This window comes from Tachyglossus aculeatus, chromosome 16, assembly GCF_015852505.1.
Source record: "Tachyglossus aculeatus isolate mTacAcu1 chromosome 16, mTacAcu1.pri, whole genome shotgun sequence".
Classification (NCBI taxonomy): domain Eukaryota; kingdom Metazoa; phylum Chordata; class Mammalia; order Monotremata; family Tachyglossidae; genus Tachyglossus; species Tachyglossus aculeatus.
The window spans coordinates 35,977,265-35,991,135 of record NC_052081.1 but is presented as its reverse complement, the minus strand read 5'-3'; the positions used below and the strand labels follow the sequence as shown (position 1 = coordinate 35,991,135).

The following is a 13,871-nucleotide window of genomic DNA, read 5'->3' as shown; positions in this document are numbered from 1 at the left end:
TCCTTAATGATGGCATCTATTAAGCGCTTACTATGTGCCAAGCGCTGAGTTAGATGCGGAGCTAGAAGACCAGATTACATGCAGCCTGCTCACATGGGGCTCCAGAAGTAGGGCGAACTGGAACGTTACTGCTTCTTTTATGTGTGAGGAAACTGAGGTGCAGAGAAGTTAACCGACTTACCTGAGGTCACACAGCAGGTATGTGGCAGAGCTGGCACTAGATTCTCAGTCCCATGCTTTTTCCATTAGGCTACACTACCTCCTTAAACGGTGAGGATTTGGTGTACCGATAAATGTGGGCCTATTCCTGACTGCATTAATGTTGCTATGCTTCTTACAATAGCAAACTGCCCACCCAAAAGAGCATCAAACACCTACCTGGTTTGGGCACTTCCAGACCTCGTTCCTTATAGAAGTCATGCATTTGTTTTTTCTCTCCTAAAAAGGATGGAAGAAACTAAATTATACTTAAAATACAACAGATCCAGCCAGTAGTGATTTTTGATACGAGGAACAGTGTAATAAAAAGCGACTTACTTTCCTCTAGATTGATAACTAATTTGTATACTATATCTTGTAACTGTCGGTCCAACCTAGCAAAAAGAGAGAATAAATTGTTCTGAATTGGCAAGGATGCATTTCTAATTCCATGAGTAAATTACTTCCAACGGGGAATTCATTCAATTGCATTTATTGAGCACTGACTGTGTGCAGAGAACTGTACTAAGTGCTTGGGAGAGTACAAATAACAATAAACGGATACATTCCCCACCCGCAACGAGCTTACAGTCTAGAGGGGGAGATGGACATTAATATAAATAAATTTCAGATATGTACGTAAGTGCTGTGGGGGGGTGATGAATAACGGGAACAAGTCAGGGCAACGCAGAAGGGAATGGGACAGGAGGAGAGGGGGGCTTAGTCAGGGAAGCTAATTACCATAACAACATAAACTATTTGTTTATTTATGGTGAGATCCCTCATACTGGGAGACTACTAGGTACCAGAAGTGGACTTTATTTGCAAGAGGAAATGTAGTTTACCCACTTCACCTCTCTGGGCAAAGACAGAAAATTTCAAATGTGGTCAGAACAGGACTCAAAATTTTGATAACAATGCAAGGCAATATAGAGCTAAATACAGTCAATTTCTTCAGAAATAGAAAATACTGAAAAATACCATGAAGAATAACTGCGTCAACCATTGGTCCCAACCAGATATATTTATGTCACAGACATCATGGGCACCGCAGTGGGGGAATGAAGCCAGCCATAAGCTTTGCTCCCTCCGTGCTTTGGACAGGATGGGCAGCTGGAGAGAGCCTTCCCCGCCTCTTGGAACCGGAAAGGGGTCAGAGGATGGGCCACACATTTTCCTCTCTCCTGTGTCTCCCTCACATCTGGTCACTCGAAGCCAACACTTGTCGTGGATGGAGTTGCCCCCCAACCTCCCACCACAATCACTGGGTTCCACGGGGAGGGCCCCTCTCCCCTTGCCCTGCTCTGTGACGGTCTCCCTCCCAACACCATGGCAGCAACCGCCACGGCCTCCCCACAGGAGCAGCTGTCCATCAGAAGCCACCTGTTACAACGTCGTAGCGGGTTTCTTTTGTGTGTGGTATTTGTTAAGCCCTCACTACGTGTCAAACGCTGATCTAAGTGTTGGGCTAGATGCAAGCTGATTAGGTTGAACACAGTCCCTGTGCCACATGAGGCTCACAGTCTAAGTAGGAAGGAGAACAGGAGTACTGAGGCACAGAGAAGTGAAGCGACTTGTCCAAGGTAACACAGCACAGAGCTAGGAGGAGAATCCAGGTCCTTGGACTCCGAAGCCTGTGCTCTTTTCACAAGGCTATGCTACCAAATTTCAGGACTGCCCCCTCCAAAGTTAGGTTAGCCAGCTACTTAATGCTTTTACTCTCTGTTACATATTTTAAGTGCTCCCATTGCCTGTAACATATCTGGAATTTATCCCTGTTTTAATGTCTGCCCAGTTCTCCTTTTATGCAAGGGAGGCATTCTTGCAAAACCCCGATCGAGCAACTGTCGTTTCCCACCCGTGACAATGGCCGCGTGCAAGCACAATGACTTAAAAATGCTGAATGCCTTGCCTTAGAAGCCATACCTCAGGAAGATATTTCAGCCCCATTCCATTCCACTCCCCGAAAAAACACTACATTCCACACATGATGAATGTCATCATCGAACAACAGCCCAAGAGGACCCAATATACCGGTTTTATCGGTCTTCAATTTTCCAATTTCAGCCAAAGATTTTGCCACTGAATATACAATTTCCAAAGAGTGAGAAAACAGACAAGCAGTAGAGAAACAGTTTCTGGAAGAAAGAAATATTTCAATATAGTCCTCAAACGAAACAGAGAAATACGTTCCTCTTACCTGATGTTATAAAGAGGTTGTGTCTGATGAACTACAATGTTGCACTTTGGACATCTGTTGCTGTAGTAGAAATGTCTTACAATGCAGCTTTTACAGACTGTTGAAAGAGCAAATGTAAGAAATGAAAGAGGTGGAGGTAATGCCAATCTTGGAAATAGACCAATCAATCAGTGGTATTTGCCGAGCGATTACTATGTGCTGAGCGCTTGGGAGAGTCCAACACAACAGTCAGCAGACACGTTCCCTGCTCACAATGAGCTTACAGTCTGGGCGGGAAGACAGACTAAGCTAAGACAAATATATATTATACTTACATGTATGAAGGCACTCTGTAATGGTGGTGGCATCTATAAAGTAACCTTTGCAGATTGAACACAAGATGTAGGGGGTCAGCTCGGAGAGATTAATCATTCGCTGAAAATACAATTGAAAAAGTCTTACATTACAACCCAACAGCTCATCTCCTCAGGTTCTTAAAACTTAAACTTCCACAGAGATATGGAAAAAAGTCAACCAGCTTACTCAGTGTCGGAACAGATGCCCTTTACCTCCTCCTCATCTCCCTCAGCCCTATCCCTTGCTCAACTCTGCCTCCTCCTTGTCTCTCTCACCCCGATCCCTCCTTGCTCTAACTCTTTCCTTCCCTGGAACCTCCAATCGGCCAGACCACACCATCCCCCTTCCTTCAAATTTCCTCTGAAATTCCACCACCACCTCCGGGAGGTTTTCCCAGTTAATTTTTCTTGTCCCCAAATCTTATCCTCCTGCTTACCACCTCAGCACCTCCACCGTAATCTGCTCCCAACCGCCAGTGGCAGCTTACTTGCTCGGCTATTTAAGCACTCTCTCACTCATTCACATATTCATTTTTCCATTCTCCTCTTCTTCCCATCAGTAATTCTTTTTGGGTCACTGTAGATTGCAAAATCCTTGAAGGCAGAGATCTTGTCTTCCAAACCTTTTGTGTGCTCCCACGTGCTCTGTAGGCATTAGGCCCTCAGTAAATAGTATTGATTGGTATGCAGAGCAGATGCAGAGCACCTTTAATCAACAGTTCTAAATGGCTGGAAGAATGCTACAGACTTCATTAGCAAGTGAACAGAGATAAATTGAAATACATTAGGAGTGAGAGCTATTCATAAGGGTTTGACAATGCTCCTAGAGCTTAATTCCTTTACCGGAACCTGGCAGATCTCCTGAGATGCTTCAGTACATTTCTACAAACCTGTGACAGTATCTGGGAGATTTCCCTTCACTCTGAAACTGCAGCAAGTCCTGGAGGGAGGTGCTTTTTGGTAAAATTCTTTTAAAACTGACAGTAAGTCCTCTTTTCAAAGGGAATGTTGCCAACTTGCACTTCCCAAGCGCTTAGTACAGTGCTCTGCACACAGTAAGCGCTCAATAAATACGATTGATTGATTGAGAACAGTAATTGGCACATAGTAAGCGCTTAACAAGTACCATCATTAGTATTATTACTGTGTGCAGAGCACTGTACTAAGCCCTTGGGAAGTACAAATCGCAGGTGGTGAGGCGGGCCGGAAGCCCGGCTTTCCTTCATTTAACCTTATCTGAGTGCTTAGTCCAGTGCTCTGCACACAGTAAGCGATCAGTAAATACTGTTGAATGAATGCACTTATCGGGCCCTTTCCGTATTTCATGATGAAATACGATTGATGATGATTAGGTGACGGAAGGGCCGGTTTCTGTCCCACCTCACCACCTGCGGGCGGAAGCGGGGCCTTTACCACCTCCTCCTCCATGTGCCTTGCTGACTGTTGCACTGTACTCTCCCAAGCGTTGAGTACAGTGCTCTGCACATGGAAAGGAACTGATAAATTCATTCAATCGGATTTAATGAATGCCTACTGTGTGCAGAGCACTGGCCAAAGTCCTTGGATGTGATTAGGTGAAGGAAGGGCTGGTTTCTGTCCCGCCTCACCACCTGCGGGCGGAAGCGGGGCCTTTACCACCTCCTCCTCCATGTGTCTTGTTGATTGTTCATTCATTCAATCGTATGTATTGAGCGCTTACTGTGTGCGGAGCACTGTACTCAGCGCTTGGGAAGTACAAGTTGGATTGTTGCACTGTACTCTCCCAAGCGTTGAGTACAGTGCTCTGCAAATGGAAAGGAACTGATAAATTCATTCAATCGGATTTACTGAATGCCTACTGTGTGCAGAGCACTGGCCAAAGTCCTTGGATGTGATTAGGTGAAGGAAGGGCCGGTTTCTGTCCCGCCTCACCACCTGCGGGTGGAAGCGGGGCCTTTACCACCTCCTCCTCCATGTGCCTTGCTGATTGTTGCACTGTACTCTCCCTAAGCATTGAGTACAGTGCTCTGCACATGGAAAGGAACTGATAAATTCATTCAATCGGATTTATTGAGCGTTTACTGTGTGCAGAGCACTAGCCGAAGCTCTTGGATATGATTAGGTGAAAGAAGGGCAAGGTTTCTGTTCCGCCTCACCCCCTGCGGGGGGAAGTGGGGCCTTTACCACCTCCTCCTCCATGTCTCTTGTTGACTGTTGCACTGTACTCTCCCAAGCGTTTAGTACAGTGCTCTGCACATGGAAAGCGACTGTTAAATTCATTCAATCGGATTTACCTGAGCGCTTGCTGTGTGCACAGCACCGGCCAAAGCGCTTGGATGTGATTAGGTGAAAGAAGGGCAAGGTTTCCGTCCCGCCTCACCACTCTGTGTGCTCTGCACACAGTAAGCGCTCATTAAATACGACTGATTTTTAGACTGTGAGCCCACCGTTGGGTGGGGACTGTCTCTGTACGTTGCCAAGTTGGACTTCCCAAGCGCTTAGTCCAGTGCTCTGCACACAGTAAGCGCTCATTAAACACGACTGATTTTTAGACTGTGAGCCCACCGTTGGGTGGGGACTGTCTCTGTATGTTACCAACTTGTCCTTCCCAAGCGCTTAGTCCAGTGCTCTGCACACAGTAAGCGCTCATTAAATACGATTGATTTTTAGACCGTGAGCCCACTGTTGGGTAGGGACTGTCTCTAGATGTTGCCAACTTGGACTTCCCAAGCGCTTAGCCCAGTGCTCCGCACACAGTAAGCGCTCAATAAATACGATTGATGACGATAATAATAATAGTAATGACGGCATTTATTAAGCGCTTACTCTGTGCCAAGCACTGTTCTAAGCGCTGGGGTAGCTACAAGGTAATCGAGTTGTCCCACGTGGGGCTCACGGACTTAATCTTTATTTATTTATTTATTTTGCTTGTACATTTCTATCCTATTTATTTTATTTTGTTGGTACGTTTGGTTCTGTCCTCCGTCTCCCCCTTTTAGACTGTGAGCCCGCTGTTGGGTAGGGACTGTCTCTGTACGTTGCCAACTTGTACTTCCCAAGCGCTTAGTCCAGTGCCCTGCACGCAGTAAGCGCTCAGTAAATACGATTGATGATGATAATAATAATAACGATGGCATTTATTAAGCGCTTACTCTGTGCCAAGCGCTGTTCTAAGCGCTGGGGTAGCTACAAGGTAATCCAGTTGTCCCACGTGGGGCTCACGGACTTAATCTTTATTTATTTATTTATTTTGCTCGTACATTTCTATCCTATTTATTTTATTTTGTTGGTACGTTTGGTTCTGTCCTCCGTCTCCCCCTTTTAGTACTTCCCAAGCGCTTAGTCCAGTGCCCTGCACGCAGTAAGCGCTCAGTAAATACGACTGATGATGATAATAATAATAATAATATGCGCTTACTATGTGCAAAGCACTGTTCTAAGCGCTGGGGCAGATCCAAGGTAATCGAGTTGTCCCAAGGGGGGCTCACGGGCTTCAGCCCCGTTTTCCAGATGAGGGAACTGAGGCGGAGTGAGGCGAAGCTGACAAGCGGCGGGGCCGGGATTTGAACCCATGACCTCTGACTCCAAAGCCACTGCGCCACGATGATCGATCGATTGATGATTGATTGATTGGGTGAAGGAAGGGGCGGGTTCTGTGGCGCCTCACCACCCGCGGGGGCCTTTACCTCTTCTTCCTCGTCGTCGTCGTCGTCGTCCTCGTCGTCGTCGTCGTCGTCCTCCTCCGAATCGAGGCGTCCCCCTGCCTGCAGCCCCAGCGGGCAGCGGCGGCCTTCCTCCTCCTCGTCTTCATCGTCGTCGTCCTCGTCCTCCTCCTCCTCGTCGTCGTCGTCGTCGTCGCCGTCGCCATGGTGACGGCGGGTCGGCCGGGCGGGCCCGTCCGGGCTCCGGGCGCCGGAGCAGCCGGGGCCGCCGGGCTCGGACGGGGACGGCGGGGACAACGCCGGCGGGGGCGGAGGAGGCGGAGGAGGGAGCGGGGGCGGCGGAGGAGGAGGAGGAGGAGGAGGAGGAGAAGGCGTCGGGGCCGCCGGACCCTCAGAGCCCGCCTCCATGGCCGTCCTGAGGCGACCAGGCCGGGACCCCCGACCCCCCACCGCGCTCCCTACTGCGCACGCGCCGGAGGGGAAAACCCACCCCGGGGCCTTCTGGGAAATGTAGTCCAGAGGCAGCCGCCATGCGGGAGCGCAGGCGCCGCAGGGGAAAACCCCACCCACCCCGGGGGCTTCTGGGAAATGTAGTCCAGAGGCAGCGAGGCTCGGCGCTCATTCATTCAATATTACTGCTACTACTGCTACTACGGCGACGCTCCCGCGCTCCCCCTGCGCGGGCGCCGGAGGGAAAACACACCCCGGGGGTTTTCTGGGAAATGTAGTCCAGAGGCATTGTGGCTCGGCATTCATTCACTCATTCATTCAATCTTTCTACTACTACAGCGACGAGGGAGCGCGGGAGCCCCTCCACCGTGCTGCCACTGCGCAGTCGCCGGAGGGGAAAACCCACCCCGGGGCCTTCTGGGAAATGTAGTCCAGAGGCAGCGAGGCTCGGCGCTCATTCATTCAATATTACTACTGCTACTACTACTACGGCGACGCTCCCGCGCTCCCCCTGCGCGGGCGCCGGGGGGAAAACACACCCCGGGAGTTTTCTGGGAAATGTAGTCCAGAGGCATTGTGGCTCGGCATTCATTCACTCATTCATTCAATCTTTCTACTACTACAGCGACGAGGGAGCGCGGGAGCCCCTCCACCGTGCTGCCACTGCGCAGTCGCCGGAGGGGAAACCCACCCCGGGGCCTTCTGGGAAATGTAGTCCAGAGGCAGCCGCCATGCGGTCGATCAAGAGGGAGCGCAGGCGCCGCAGGGGAAAACCCCACCCACCCCGGGGGCTTCTGGGAAATGTAGTCCAGAGGCAGCGAGGCTCGGCGCTCATTCATTCAATATTACTACTGCTGCTACTACTACTACTACGGCGACGCTCCCGCGCTCCCCCTGCGCGGGCGCCGGGGGGAAAACACACCCCGGGGGTTTTCTGGGAAATGTAGTCCAGAGGCATTGTGGCTCGGCATTCATTCACTCATTCATTCATTCAATATTTCTACTACTACAGCGACGAGGGAGCGCGGGAGCCCCTCCACCGTGCTGCCACTGCGCAGTCGCCGGAGGGGAAAACCCACCCCGGGGCCTTCTGGGAAATGTAGTCCAGAGGCAGCCGCCATGCGGTCAATCAAGAGGGAGCGCAGGCGCCGCAGGGGAAAACCCCACCCACCCCGGGGGCTTCTGGGAAATGTAGTCCAGAGGCAGCGAGGCTCGCCATTCGTTCAATCAAGAGGGAGCGCGGGAACCCCGCCACGGCGCTCCCCCTGCGCAGGCGCCGCAGGGGAAAACCCACCCACCCCGGGGGCTTCTGGGAAATGTAGTGCAGAGGCAGCGTGGCTCGGCATTCATTCACTCATTCATTCAATATAATAATGATAATAATAATAATAATAATGGCATTTATTAAGCACCTACTATGTGCAAAGCACTGTTCTAAGCGCTGGGGAGGTTACAAGGCCATCAGGTTGTCCTACGGAGGGCTCACAGTTTCAATCCCCATTTTCCAGATGAGGGAACTGGGGCACAGAGAAGTGAAAGGACTTGCCCAAAGTCACACAGCAGACAGTTGGCAGAGCCGGGAATTGAACCCATGACCTCTGACTCCAAAGCCCAGGCTCTTTTCATTGAGCCATGCTCCTTCCCATATTACTATTACTACTACTACTACTGCGCAGGCGCCGGAGGGAAAACACACCCCGGGGGCGTCTGGGAAATGTAGTCCAGAGGCAGCGTGGCTCGCCATTCGTTCAATCAAGAGGGAGCGCGGGAGCCCCGCCACGGCGCTCCCACTGCGCAGGCGCCGCAGGGGATAAACCCCACCCACCCCGGGGGCTTCTGGGAAATGTAGTCCAGAGGCAGCGAGGCTCGGCATTCATTCAATTTTACTACTACTACGGCGACGAGGGAGCGCGGGAGCCCTCCCGCCGGCGGGAAAACCCACCCCAGGGGTTTCTGGGAAATGTAGTCCAGAGGCAGCGTGGCTCGGCATTCATTCACTCATTCATTTAATATTACTACTACTACTACGGCGACGCTTCCGCGCTGCCCCTGCGCAGGCGCAGGCGCAGGCGCCGACGGGAAAACCCACCCCGGGGGCTTCTGGGAAATGTAGTGCAGAGGCAGCGTGGCTCGGCATTCATTCGCTCATTCATTCAATATTACTACTACTACGGCGACGCTCCCGCGCTCCCCCTGCGCAGGCGCCGGCGGGAACACCCCCACCCACCCCGGGGCCTTCTGGGAAATCTAGTCCAGAGGCAGCCGCCATTCAGTCAATGAAGAGGGAGCACGGAAGCCCGCTCCCACCGCGCAGGCCCCGGAGGGGAAAACCCATCCACCCCGGGGCTTCTGGGAAGTGTAGTCCAGAGGCAGCGAGGCTCGGCATTCATTCACTCATTCATTCAATATTACTACTACTACGGCGACGCTCCCGCGCTCCCCCTGCGCGGGCGCCGGAGGGAAAATCCACCCGCCCCGGGGGCGCCTGGGAAATGTAGTGCAGAGGCAGCGAGGCTCGGCATTCATTCACTCATTCATTCAATATTAGTACTACTACGGCGACGCTCCCGCGTTCCCCCTGCGCAGGCGCCGGAGGGAAAACACACCCCGGGGGCTTCTGGGAAATTTCGTCCAGAGGCTGCGTGGTTCGGCATTCATTCACTCATTCATTCAATATAATAATAATAATAGCATTTATTAAGCACTTACTATGTGCAAAGCACTGTTCTAAGCGCTGGGGAGGTTACAAGGTGATCAGGTTGTCCCACGGGGGGCTCACAGTTTCAATCCCCATTTTCCAGATGAGGTAACTGAGGCACGGAGAAGTGAAGTGACTTGCCCAAAGTCACACAGCAGACAGTTAGCAGAGCCGGGATTTGAACCCATGACCTCTGACTCCAAAGCCCAGGCTCTTTCCATTGAGCCATGCTGCTTCCCATATTACTATTACTACTACTACTACGGCGACGAGGGAGCGCGGGAGCCCCACCACCGCGCTCCCCCTGCGCAGGCGCTGGCGGGAAAAACCCACCCCGGGGGCTTCTGGGAAATGTAGTCCAGAAGCAGCGTGGCTCGGCATTCATTCACTCATTCATTCAATATTGCTACTACTACGGCGACTCTCCCGCGCTCCCCCTGCGCAGGCGCCGGCGGGAAATCTCACCCCGGGTGTTTCTGGGAAATGTAGTCCAGAGGCAGTGAGGCTCGGCATTCATTCACTCATTCATTCAATCAATTCATTCAATATTACTACTACTACGGCGCGTGGCGCAGCCGAAAGAGCCCAGGTTTTGAAGTCAGAGGTCATCGGTTCAAATCTTGGTTTGAGTCAATCCCCATTTTACAGATGAGGTCACTGAGGCACAGAGAATAATAAGAACGAATAAGAACGAATGAATGCATGAGCGAATGAACGAACGAATGAACGAACGCACGAATGAACGAACGCACGAATGAACGAACGCACGAATGAAGGAACGAATGACTGCATGAATGAATGAACGAACGAATGAATGAGTGAACGAATGAATGAGTGAACGAACGAATGAATGCATGAACGAATGAATGAATGCATGAATGAACGAATGAATGAACGAATGACTGCATGAACGAGTGAGTGAACGTATGAATGAATGCATGAACGAATGAATGAATGAGTGAATGAATGAACGAACGAATGAATGCATGAATGAATGAACGAATGAAGGAACGAATGACTGCATGAATGAATGAACGAACGAATGAAAGTGAATGTACGTACGAATGAATGAGTGAATGAACGAATGACTGCATGAATGAATGAACGAACGAATGAATGAGTGAATGAATGAATGAGTGAACGAATGAATGAGTGAATGAACGAATGAATGCATGAACCCATGAATGAATGCATGGACGAATGAATGAATGCATGAACGAACGAATGAATGAACGAATGACCGCATGAACGAGTGAGTGAACGACTGAATGCATGAACGAATGAATGAATGCATGAACGAACGAATGAATGAATGAGTGAGCGAATGAACAAACGAACGAATGCATGAATGAGTGAACGAATGAATGAGCGAATGAACGAATGAATGCATGAACGAACGAATGAATGAATGCATGAACAAATGAATGAATGAATGAATCAATCAATCAATCGTATTTATGAATGAATGAATGAATGAGTGAATGTGCGTACGAAGGAATGAGTGAATGAACGAATGAATGCACGAACGAATGAATGAATGCATGAACAAATGAATGAATGAATGAGTGAATGTACGTACGAATGAATGAGTGAATGAACGAACGAATGAATACATGAATGAAAGAACGAACGAACGAATGAGTGAGTGAGCCCGGCCCCGGCGCCCCCTGCCGTATTCCGGCCGCCAGCCCCGTCGCGAAAGCCGCCCGCCTTCGCCCGGCACCGTCGTGAGGCGGCGGCGCTTTCCGGCCGGCGCGCGGCGGGACCGCAAGATGGCGGCGCCGGCGGAGGAGGCGGCCGCGGCGGCGGCGGCGGCGGAGAAGAAGGAGAAGGAGAAGCCGGAGGCCGAGGAGCCGCCCGCCCCTGAGGGAGAGGGAGCGGGAGAGGGCGATGGCGGCGGCGGCGAGGGGAGCCCCCAGGAGCGGCAGACGCTGCTGGCCGTGCTGCAGTTCCTGCGGAGGAGCAACCTGCGCGAGTCTGAGGAGATCCTGAGGAGGGAGGCCCGTCTGCCGCCGCAGCACGACGACGACGACGCCGCCCCGGGAGCAGGAGGAGGAGGAGAAGCAGCAGGAGGGCCGGGGGCGGGGGACGGTACCGAGCCCAGCGCCGCCGCCGCCGCCCTGCTCAGCAGGGTCACCGCCATCCCCAACGCCTCAGCCCCCGCCGCCTCAGCCCCCGCCCCCGCCCCCTCAGCCCCCGCCGCCTCAGCCCCCGCCAAAGGTGACCGCCCGCGGCCCCCAACCCCACCCTTCTCCTCCACTCGTCCGCCCAGTCGGATTGATTAATAATAACCATCATCATCAATCGCATTGATTGGGCGCTTACTATGTGCAGAGCACCGGACTGAGCGCTTGGGAAGTCCAAGTTGGCAACATCTAGAGACGGGCCCTACCCGACAGCGGGCTCGCAGTCTAAAAGGGGGAGACGGGGAACAAAACCAAACAGACTAACAAAATAGAATAGATATGCGCAAGTAAAATAGAGTAGTAAATATGTACAAACATATATACATAATCAATCAATCGTATTTATTGAGCGCTTACTGTGCGCAGAGCGCTGGACTGAACGCTCGGGAAGCCCAAGTTGGCAACATCTAGAGGCGGTCCCTCCCCGACAGCGGGCTCGCAGTCTAGAAGGGGGAGACGGAGAACAAAACCAAACATGCTAACAAAATAGAATAGATAGGTACAAGTAAAATAAATAAGTAAATAGAGTAATGAGTATGTACAAACATATATACATAATTAATCAATCAGTCGTATTTATTGAGCGCTTACTGTGTGCAGAGCGCTGGACTGAGCGCTCGGGAAGTCCAAGTTGGCAACATCTAGAGGCGGTCCCTACCCGACGGCGGGCTCGCAGTCTAAAAGGGGGAGACGGAGAACAAAACCAAACGGACTGACAAAATAAAATAAATAGAATAGATAGGTACAAGTAATATAAAGAAATAAATAGAGTAATAAGTATGTACAAACATATATACATAATTAATCAGTCAATCGTATTTATTGAGCGCTTACTGTGCGCAGAGCACTGGACTGAGCGCTCGGGAAGCCCAAGTTGGCAACATCTAGAGGCGGTCCCTACCCGACAGCGGGCTCGCAGTCGAGAAGGGGGAGACAGAGAACAAAACCAAACAGACTAACAAAATAGAATAGATATGCGCAAGTAAAATAGAGTAGTAAATATGTACAAACATATATACATAATCAATCAATCGTATTTATTGAGCGCTTACTGTGTGCAGAGCGCTGGACTAAACACTCGGGAAGCCCAAGTTGGCAACATCTAGAGGCGGTCCCTACCCGACAGTGGGCTCGCAGTCTAGAAGGGGGAGACAGAGAACAAAACCAAACAGACTGACAAAATAAAATAAATAGAATAGATAGGTACAAGTAATAGAAATAAATAAATAGAGTAATAAGTATGTACAAACATATATACATAATTAATCAATCGTATTTATTGAGCGCTTACTGTGTGCACAGCGCTGGACTAAACGCTCGGGAAGCCCAAGTTGGCAACATCTAGAGGCGGTCCCTACCCGACAGCGGGCTCGCAGTCTAAAAGGGGAAGACGGAGAACAAAACCAAACAGACTGACAAAATAAAATAAATAGAATAGATAGGTACAAGTAATATAAAGAAATAGAGTAATAAGTATGTACAAACATATATACATAATTAATCAGTCAATCGTATTTATTGAGCGCTTACTGTGCGCAGAGCACTGGACTGAGCGCTCGGGAAGCCCAAGTTGGCAACATCTAGAGGCGGTCCCTACCCGACAGTGGGCTCGCAGTCTAAAAGGGGGAGACGGAGAACAAAACCAAACAGACTGACAAAATAAAATAAAGAGAATGGATATGTACAAGTAAAATAAATAAATAAATAGATAGAGTAATAAATATGTACAAACATATATATATAATCAATCGTATTTATTGAGCGCTTACTGTGTGCAGAGCACTGGACTGAGCGCTTGGGAAGTCCAAGTTGGCAACATCTAGAGACGGTCCCTACTCGACAGTGGGCTCACAGTCTAAAAGGGGGAGACAGAGAACAAAACCAAACATACCAACAAAATAAAATAAATAGGATAGATATGTACAAGTAAAATAAGTAGAGTAATAAATATGTACAAACATATATACATAGTCAATCAATCAATCGTATTTATTGAGCGCTTACTGTGCGCAGAGCGCTGGACTGAGCGCTTGGGAAGTCCAAGTTGGCAACATCTAGAGACGGTCCCTACCTGACAGTGGGCTCACAGTCTAAAAGGGGGAGACGGAGAACAAAACCAAACATACCAACAAAATAAAGTAAATAGAAGAGATAGGTGCAAGT

General features: G+C 50.3%; 2 protein-coding genes across 2 annotated transcripts in view; one reads left to right on the top strand and one right to left on the bottom strand.

Moving 5' to 3' along the window:
• PCGF6 (polycomb group ring finger 6) overlaps window positions 1-6,906 on the bottom strand; it is a 21,154-nt gene extending 14,248 nt beyond the window's left edge. Inside the window, exons 1-6 of the mRNA XM_038758622.1 lie at window positions 6,777-6,906; window positions 6,399-6,694; window positions 2,713-2,812; window positions 2,399-2,495; window positions 538-593; window positions 379-438 (exon numbers count right to left, since the gene is read on the bottom strand). Of these exons, the coding sequence (XP_038614550.1) occupies window positions 379-438; window positions 538-593; window positions 2,399-2,495; window positions 2,713-2,812; window positions 6,399-6,694; window positions 6,777-6,906 (739 nt within the window). The remainder of the gene's footprint in view (window positions 1-378; window positions 439-537; window positions 594-2,398; window positions 2,496-2,712; window positions 2,813-6,398; window positions 6,695-6,776) is intronic.
• The window catches only part of TAF5 (TATA-box binding protein associated factor 5), a 23,382-nt gene continuing 16,415 nt past the window's right edge, over window positions 6,905-13,871 (top strand). The window contains exons 1-9 of the mRNA XM_038758621.1: window positions 6,905-7,098; window positions 7,210-7,627; window positions 7,928-8,142; window positions 8,882-8,933; window positions 9,026-9,182; window positions 9,411-9,469; window positions 9,968-10,021; window positions 11,211-11,333; window positions 11,397-11,742. Coding sequence (XP_038614549.1) covers window positions 6,905-7,098; window positions 7,210-7,627; window positions 7,928-8,142; window positions 8,882-8,933; window positions 9,026-9,182; window positions 9,411-9,469; window positions 9,968-10,021; window positions 11,211-11,333; window positions 11,397-11,742 — 1,618 coding nt within the window. The remainder of the gene's footprint in view (window positions 7,099-7,209; window positions 7,628-7,927; window positions 8,143-8,881; window positions 8,934-9,025; window positions 9,183-9,410; window positions 9,470-9,967; window positions 10,022-11,210; window positions 11,334-11,396; window positions 11,743-13,871) is intronic.